The sequence below is a fragment of the Branchiostoma floridae genome, chromosome 4 (genome assembly GCF_000003815.2).
Source record: "Branchiostoma floridae strain S238N-H82 chromosome 4, Bfl_VNyyK, whole genome shotgun sequence".
In the NCBI taxonomy this organism is placed as follows: Eukaryota; Metazoa; Chordata; class Leptocardii; order Amphioxiformes; family Branchiostomatidae; genus Branchiostoma; species Branchiostoma floridae.
In genome coordinates, this window is record NC_049982.1 from 10,905,366 (window position 1) to 10,914,264 (window position 8,899).

Sequence of the window (8,899 nt, forward strand, 5' to 3'; positions counted from 1 at the left end):
GCAACGTTTTCACTCAATGACCTCTCATACCTATCGACAAATAACGAGATTTTCAGAAAAAAATCGCAATGCCCGTTATTCTGACCACTTATCTCATTCAACCTCTGCATCCCACCTACAGTGGCCATTATTTCAGTAACGCACAGCAAGAATTTTTGCTTGCGAAGAAAAATATTTTATACTGACTCTGGAATTACAGGTACAAGCTAAATCAAACTCCAGAGATCACGTTGAAAGTGATCAACGTTACCATATATCATGCGGTGGGGAGTGGGGTTTATGCACGAGAACGGTCGTTCTGACGCCTCTCGAGTGTCAGCCTACCATTCCTCTTTCACCTGTTTAAAAGACAATACTTAGAACCTGGGCCATGTTTGTTAACACACGAAGTCCGTTTGCGTCCCTGATACCCATCTTTTTGACGTATGTACCTTCGGGGTAAATCCCTAAGCGAGAGGCTATCTGTTGTCGGACTCCGTATGAAGCACAACAACAGAGCCCCAAGTTTGGCATATCTGCCATGCCTCTGATAAAGTTCACAGTCGCGTACCGTGACGAGGCACGACACTGAAGACGTGTGCCCAGTCAGCGTGTCTGAGGAAAGAATGCTGTGACACAACAGCGTCTCTACACGACCGTAAAGATAACACCTTATTATCTGTCATACGTTACGTGAGTCACACTCGAGAAAACTGGAAACTTTCTTGATGAGTCTAATGTTCCATGTCTTCCTTGAACTGTCGCCTTTTTTGCTCCATCTTGAGGTCTTATGATAATTGCAACGTTATCATTATCATATTACTAGGAAAGACCGGACTGCATATGTACGCAACCAGGTACACACATACACACGCGCATGCACACAAACACACACACACACGCGCGCGCACACACACACATACACACAGTATAAACGCCTAGTCAACTGTATAGCTAGTTCCTCTATAGCAGATTACCTGTTTGAAAACGAATTCAAACATGTCATGTCAGTATAGTTTTAACTTTTCCTTCTCAGCAATACTGCGCGTTATTCCATTGGTGATAAATCGCCCTCTGTTGACATATTTACCAGGCTATTATACGGAGAAGTGCTGAACGTGATTCCGTCTTTAGTGCGAAGGTATATTGTTGTAGCCGACCACAATGGCATGATTTACGAAGCAGTAATATATCACTATTGTCCCATTCAGTGCCTTCTGGACGAACGTCAATTTTCGGCAGATTGACAAATATACTAGTATTGGAATGGGCGTAATGACGTCATGACAGATAGCAGACCACGGAAAAGTTACGTACTACCGTGACGAACATGTGTTGAGCACAATCCTGACTGAGAATGTCTTTGGTGCGTGAAATAGTCGGTCTCTTCTATGACATAGCTTTCTGACTTACACATGACCGAAATGTCATGTTTATTTTGTAAACTGGGGGATATTTGGGTCACGGGGTGTCTTTCCTGATATTAAACTCTGCCTACGGACAAAAACTTTAACCTGACCTCGACCGGAAAAGTGTACCTTTTACGAGACTTCAGAAAAAGTATACAGAAAACGTATTTGGAACTAAATCAAACTGTCACTTATCCAGCCCGTTTCTACATAAGTGATAGATAGGAAGATAATTGTCGTATACATCCGCATTCACCAGCCATAATGTTACTTCCCGTTCTGCTATTTCATACTACGGTGGAAGAGGAACAATACTATATGATCAATGCACAGCAAAACTGTACAGATAGTGTAGCCATCAACATTGAAAAAAACAATATCACTTTTGTTTAGAAAGTTGCCCATCGTCATATTGAGTGAAACCACACGTTTGCGTCTTCACATCGCTCTGTGGAAGCTTTGTTTACATGAGATGTTTAAACCATTTCCTACTTACCACAAAATGATAAGCCATACTGTGCTTGTTGCATTGACAACAAAGAAAAACTAGTATGAAGAAAAACAATGCATCAGACCTCTTATCACACAAAAGAGCACACTCAGTGACTCATTACTAACTGCGCAGGTACTAGTATAATACTACAAGGGAAAACACGCCCCTCTGATGCTAGCGCTATCATCTCTGCTGCATCTTTTTGTGAAAGACACGTCACGTCGACTTGTGTAAACTGTTAACGTTACAGGAAAAGTTTGTTGCTGTGAAGTTTTGTAAGCTCTGTTAGCATGTTGGACGGTACCGTCCTGTGACTTACCCCGAAGTGCCGACTAACTATGCAAACAACTTACTTAGCGACCGTTCAATAGCAAAAATGTCCCACGCTACCTGGTCGCTGGAAGGGGAAAACCCCTCTCTCAGGTGGCATCGGCAGGGGAGGCACCGGGAAGTCAGGTCTCCACCTGGCCGGCGGCAGCTGCGGCCACCTGAGTCCCGGGTAATTCTGCATGTCTTCTGGTTACTGGAGACACGGGGGAGTCTTCATGGGCACAGTTTTCTGGGAAGGCTTGAAAGTCGCCTCTTTCTGGGAACTGAGAGCGACAGAACGTTCACACTTCCCCTTCCTCACACAACCTCACTCAAACAACACGTCCCACTCTCGCGACCATATTTGTCCATAATGCTAACCTCTGTAAAGGTCTAGAGTATTGTAGTCTCCAGGTAGGCCGGCTTAGTGGGTTTTCAACCAGTACTCAACAAGTGCTTGTTTCGTCGCCTTCATGTAGAGCAACAGGTGCAAGGGCGGAAGGGATACTGACCAATCGCAGAACTCTTCCGCTTCCGCGCTGGTCACGTGATAGCTGACGTGAGCAGCAAACGTACAGAATTTGTTGTACAAATGATTTTTATTACATAAGGATGCAGACGTTAGCTTGACCTACATGTCATGCGCTTAACGTAAAGCAGGATTTCATAATCTTTGGTCTTGTTGAAACGCAAACAGGAGGTTGAAAAAACGGGGCATGGCCCCCATTTTACCTTGTGATATTTTCCTGTTTATGCCCCAATGACGAATAATAGAATTATGGAGTGTGTTACAGAATAAAAGATAAGAGGTTGCAAGCATACGCGTATGTATGAATGCCATGAATGACAACACCACCTTCAAAGTAATTTGAAGACAAACCACATAGGACTCCTTTGTTCTTAGCATTATTACTTCATCTTTATTTGCTTGCAATTTCGTGTTTGTCGTATATATGACGCACTATTTTGCTTTTACAAAACAACATTACCAGACATATCATAGGCGAATATAAAAACATCATCAAGCCTTGTGGGTGGGAGGATTTTCTACAGCGATACTTGTAACTCGTTTCCGCACCACAAGGGCTCACTGTTTGCTCGTTGCTGTGCTCAAACATTGCCAAGTCGTAACAAATATTGAACTTTGGACACGCCTTAGAAACAACATTGTAATGCCTGGTGAAAGGGGAATTCAACTGTAAGGAAGGGAGGGGCTACCGGGAGGGGCTATTGCGCCGGGATCCAGACAAAAGTTGTTATCAGAAGGGAGGCACAAAGCCCGATGTTTGCGGCCAAAGAGAATTACAGAATTAGAATTAATACTTCAAAAATACACATACACTAACATAACATAAGGCGTTCATTTTTTACACATCGTTTTTGGACTGGTTATATCATGTTATGATGTCATTTCAGTTACAGGCCTGCGTTCTTTTTAGCTCTGTAGTCCACGCAGGAGAGACAGGAACAGTATTCAGAGCCCTCGCCACACCAGCCGAACAGCGAGCAACACGGACGGTTGTTGTTGGGATTGCATTCGCCAGGAGTCCCTTCTGGGGTAGGAAAGTCTTCACCGCATCGGCCATCGCCTCGCCACTTCTCCACGATTACTAAAAGGGAACAAAATCAAAAACTGTAGCCAGATTAAAGATGATTAAACATCGTTGTTCAAAACAACACTGTTTTTGTTCTTCACGTTTTTTTCGTTCTCGTTTATCGCCCCTACTTTTTGCACCACCACCGGTCACACTACCGTGCACCTACCTGGTCGGGATACCCAGATGAGGGTAATTACCAGTATTTATATAGATAGATTGTGCAACAAAATCAGCAAAAAGCAGCAACAAAGAGACAGAAAAAGAATAGAAGAGGGTAGATAAATTTAGATGAAATAAAACAAAACAAAACAATACCAAAGGGACAGGCGGGGTCGACGCAGTACTCCGAGCGGGTGCTAGGGTGCGTTGTGTAGCACCACAAACCGGGCTCTAACCCGTGTGGGTTGCGGCAGTAGTTCTCCACCAACTCAGGGTAATCCTCTGGTCGGTAATAACGATCGTGTGGAAAGTCGACGTCCCACCTCTGACAGGTTTTCCCACTTGAGGTGACGGAAATGTTCCCGCGGTAGTCAGAGCCACCAGGCTTTACCCCACAGCCTAGGGTAAAGGCTAAAATTTTAATCATCTGCAAGCAGATTTTTCGGTTGGCAAGATATGGCCATGCATGTGCCGAAACAATATCCATGGACAACCGATAGTGTTCGGCTCATGGATCTTCCCTGGGCAACGGAATGATCTGCTTGGAGACTTATCCTTTCACGGGCTATTGTTCTATTTCAATCAGCAAAATTTGACAGACCAGAAAATTTTGTCATCTTTGGAGTGATGTTTGTTAGCGATGTAGATTATCTGGATTCTTTGTTTAACGTACATGGAGCATATAGTGCACACAAACGGACAGGCAGGTTGCTTTTTGCCGTGCGTGTTATTATATCAAAAATACGGAAATGCAATTTACAGAAAGAAAAAGACAAATATGAACCTGTCTTATACTGGCCTTTGACGGGAGGATCAGTCGTTGTCTGTAGGGCGTTTTGATCCCAGTAGGCGGCGCTGGGAAACTGTGACCTGCCGACAAACGCGTAGACGTATGCTTTTGTGGTCTGTTTTGTCTTACTTTGCCCGCCTGTAGGACTTTGACCTGAAAGGCAATAGCGCAATTGGGTTAGACAGAAAAACATATATCAAGAGTGATGTTAAAACATAAAGTGCACGTGACCTTCCTCATTGAATGTATGTCCGAAATGTAAGCCTTCTCCTACTTAAATGTCGTACTTGACTGCTAATGTCCGACTCCCGGTGCATCGTCTTTCATTTTGATTCTTGGTATATTCTGTACATGTGCGGAAACTGTCTAAAACGTTCAAACCGTTTTTAAATCATGTATTCAACTGCTTGTGTATCTATCATATAACGCATCACAGGCACACAGGGGAATTAGTTTATCTACTATACTGAATCTGTGAAATAGATGCTTCTGAATCTTTCATTCTATGAGACAAAGATGTCTTGATATACATGTTTTAGATATAAACAAGAACCATTACCTGCAATGAAGCTAACAGTGGTGAGTATGATGCAGAGCCAGAGGAAAATCCTTCCTTTCACTCCCATCACTGTTACAGTGACCAGTCTGCTCCCCATTCTTGGAATGGATGAAATAAAAAAAAATTGAAATAAAAATACAGTCTTTCTGTGGACAGGAAATTTGTCTGCCGTCGGAAAATATTCCTTTTGCCGATTTTAAATTTCGGCGAAGTCAAAGACTTGAAAGTACTGTGGTAGCGATTCGAACATCAAAACCAACATTTTCACTAGGGCATGATCATGCTTTCATGCCAGTCTTTCTACAGCGTTGTAAGCGCGTAGCCGGATTTACATTAAGCCCAAGAAGTAGTCGGGACGTATACAATTTGAGTTGATGTACAATCAGAAAACAGCACACAAAAGCCCAAAAGCAAAGCCCAGTCCGTAAGCCTGAAACTACCAAACGGGCGGTTGAGATTACTCCACAAGAAAACATACACAAGATGACAATGGTTTTGAGAGCAATTCTAAGATCACAGTTCTCCCTAGAGGGCGCTTCAAAGCCGTCCATGGAAAAGCATGCATGGTGTGTCAGCAGACAGCAATCAGCACCAAGGACAGGAATGCATCAATGGGAAAGATGAGTCTTTAATTTCTAACCATTTCAGCTTTTGGTCGTAAGTCATATATAATAAATACCACAACGGAGAAACTGTTGCATACTGACTACTTCATGATCATCTTTGATTCCAAACCATAAGCTGTACGATGTAAACCAGTCTTTTGCTATGGGATGATTATTGACTCAGACATGTCTGTGCTCTACATTTTTTAAAGCCTGCTTTGCCATTTTCCTTCTCAGTTGTCACAAAACTGGAACAGAACATTGACAAGTTTCGTGTTTCTTTACCCCATTGTTATCATGCCCACCCTCTCAGTAAATTACACATATTTATGGCGGAATAATTAATGGCCTGTTACAATGTACATGCTGTAAAATATGCACTTTTAAGACCATGACGTCACGTTTGGTATCTTAAACACAGATTCAAGGAGGGTGGTCCTAATACCTGTAGAGTTTGAATTTGTTGAGTGTTCTTTGTTGCCTGACGGTTGATTGTTTGAGACAGTACGGTGGAAACTGAATGCTACAGTGAATGTCATTGGTATGGTCCGGTGTCTTTCGACTGGGCATTGGAGCTCAAGTGGAACTAGTCGCTAGTTCAACTCACTTATATGTAACTCTGGTTATACCAAGGAGGTTTTCGACCTTCTTGGTTATACTACTTTATAATGCTAAATCAGAAATTATGTTCTTTCATTGAGTATATTTTTCTAAATCGTAGTTAAGTATGACAATATTCCCCTGGTTCGATGTCTTGGGTGCAATACTTGCGTGGTGTCTAGCCAAGAAAGCGGTCATCTTACGGGCCTATTGACATGGAGCCTGTGACATGTGGTATTTCCCAAAACACAACATTTTCAACAAGCTCTGACAATGTTGATTTTATTTCTTTATGGTGCCACTGTGCCAACACACATTCGGACTGTTGACCCGTTTTATAAGTTGTTAACAGATAACAGTCCTCTCCTGTTGTAACCTATTCTCAGGCCTCTTTTTCGAAATATTCTTCTAGCGCACTTGTCTATACAGCACATCTGCAGACATGTACATGTAAAAGGAAAGAGACAAGGGAAAGTAGCGAAAGGCAGTAGTAGAGGAAAATGATTCGGCCCAAAGCACGCCCACCCTCTGTACCCCGCAGTGCAAGTGATGCGGCACTATCAGCACCATCTAGCAGCAGGTGTGTAAATTACAGGTCTTGGATGGCGTAATAGCCGTTAAGTGTGGTGTAAGTGGTCGGTATTAAGGGGATCTGGAGCGCTTTGAAGTTGTCTGGAGTGTTTTCGTGGTCTTCCGAGGACGGGAAAGTGTTTGAACAAGCGGGGAGGGAGGGGGGTTCAGCCGTCCTCAGATAGGTGCTAAGACGGGAACGACCTACTTCTTTCCTCAATGTTGGAATCCTTCTGTCCTTTCATTCTATTCTTTCATTCTATTGTTCATTATACTCTATTTTCAAAGTCTGCAAGCTCTTTGACACACTAATGTTTTTGTTTTTTTCCAAAATAAAGTGGCATCAGATGATATCCTCTACGGACGACTCCACATTCTCAGCTTGCAATTGATTTGAGGAAATTTTGTCCCGGCAGAATGAGAACATTAGCAATTTAGTTCAAGGTGATATCAAACTCCAGGAATGCTATACTAGAAATAAAGATAGAAGAAAAAAGAGGGATAGAAAGAACGAGTAACTATACGCAAATAACATGTTATCTGTAGTGCTGTCGACTGTAGACAATGAGGGACACTAGAACGATGGAGGCGCATCCAAGTCTGCAGCTAAGGAGCTATCTAAAGAATGCTTGTCTTCTTAAGGCCCTTGTTATTACGTCTTAGACATGCCCAGGCACGTTGACTGTCACTGGGAACAAGAAAGGCTCACGTTCTTCGAATGCCTTCCTTGCCGCTGGAATGCATCCTGTCTTTCTAGGGTCAGAGAGACAATGTGTATGTCAAACATTGTCCCGCTTTACACACGCGTTTTTAAGTCGACTTGGGGTCTACTCAGCGGCTCCAATAATTCCACTCCAAGTCGATTCAAAGCCAACGACAAGTCGACGCAACAACTTGGGCCATTTTTCATGTAGTTTTTGTGCTCATCTTCCATCCATAGAATTGAGTTTTGTAGTCATGAAATCGGCATAACTCACAATAAACGTGTTGAGAATGTGCATGCCTTCTGTCAGTGAAATGCTGACACATGTGCTGTGAGGTTGGGATTTGTGGGCTATTGAAGAGAAGCCAGGTATTTTGGGACACTGAATGATTACGTCTCTGTGCTTTTCCACTATCGCGTTCACGTTTCAACATGTAAGACGTGACTGGGCCTGTTTTTTATTTGACATTTTTAAGCTGAATGGTATTGTCAGCTGTCCCGAAGTCTCTCTCCAGATAAGCTCCCACAATCATATTTTTGACAGGTGTGCTAAGAACACACACTACACCTGTCGATAATCCACAATCTAAACAAACGTCCTCAACAGGTCTTAACTTTCTTTATCTGTTTACATCATTTACATGATGTAAACATAGCGTATGTAATTAGTAGTACGCCGACAAAATTCTAGTCTTTTGTGACCTTGAAGTGTCATTTTTTCATAATTGCCACCATTTTGTTTGAACTCATGTGTGCCTCCATTTTCCCCACTGTGTCCGTAAACATGGCCGACATGCCGTACCTTTTGGACCCTTTTGTCGAGCACTGCCCGTGTCTCCGACTTCCGCTCGGGCTGTAGAAAGACACGTTCTTGTCAAAATAATCAGCATAATGCCTTCAAATGAGGCAGGGTGTCGCCATAGCAACTTAAAGATGTTTACGATGTCTGGCTTCTACCACGATAAAGACTACCAGGAGTGGTCATTTGACGTTTTGGAAGCTTGAGGATAACTCAGAAGGAAGGAAATTGATTTTCGAGCCCTAAAAGTTCATCAGATTGCGACGGTGGTGACTCGTACCCGTACATACCCCTGCGTTGATGAATGGAACATTCGCAAAGGACCT

The 8,899-nt window shown here is 43.0% G+C and overlaps 2 protein-coding genes across 5 annotated transcripts in view; both read right to left on the reverse strand.

Annotated features, from left to right (window-relative positions):
- The window catches only part of LOC118413897 (titin-like), a 21,587-nt gene extending 18,955 nt beyond the window's left edge, over positions 1–2,632 (reverse strand). For 2 of the 4 annotated variants that reach the window (XM_035817512.1, XM_035817511.1), the window contains exon 1: positions 2,272–2,631. In XM_035817512.1, coding sequence (XP_035673405.1) covers positions 2,272–2,392 — 121 coding nt within the window. In that variant the 5' untranslated portion in view covers positions 2,393–2,631. Of the gene's footprint in view, positions 1–2,271 lie in introns of all 4 variants that reach the window. The other 2 variants (XM_035817510.1, XM_035817516.1) reach the window with 2 other exon arrangements.
- A 416-nt stretch (positions 2,633–3,048) lies between these two features.
- LOC118413967 (plasminogen-like) lies at positions 3,049–5,758 on the reverse strand. The gene is made up of 4 exons (XM_035817656.1): positions 5,297–5,758; positions 4,732–4,890; positions 4,104–4,346; positions 3,049–3,800 (listed from the first exon to the last, which is right to left on the reverse strand). The coding sequence occupies exons 1-4, from the start codon at positions 5,391–5,393 to the stop codon at positions 3,607–3,609; spliced, it is 693 nt and encodes a 230-aa protein (XP_035673549.1). The 5' UTR covers positions 5,394–5,758; the 3' UTR covers positions 3,049–3,606.
- Positions 5,759–8,899: the final 3,141 nt, after the last annotated feature.

What these genes read in the sequence shown, in the direction of transcription:
- LOC118413967 (XM_035817656.1), bottom strand. Translation starts at nt 5,393, where the DNA reads ATGGGGAGCAGACTGGTCACTGTAACAGTGATGGGAGTGAAAGGAAGG. An exon ending in CACTGTTAGCTTCATTGCAG is followed by an intron (nt 4,891 to 5,296) that starts GTAATGGTTCTT and finishes ATTGCCTTTCAG; the next exon opens with GTCAAAGTCCTACAGGCGGG. An exon ending in CAAAGGCCAGTATAAGACAG is followed by an intron (nt 4,347 to 4,731) that starts GTTCATATTTGT and finishes CCTTTACCCTAG; the next exon opens with GCTGTGGGGTAAAGCCTGGT.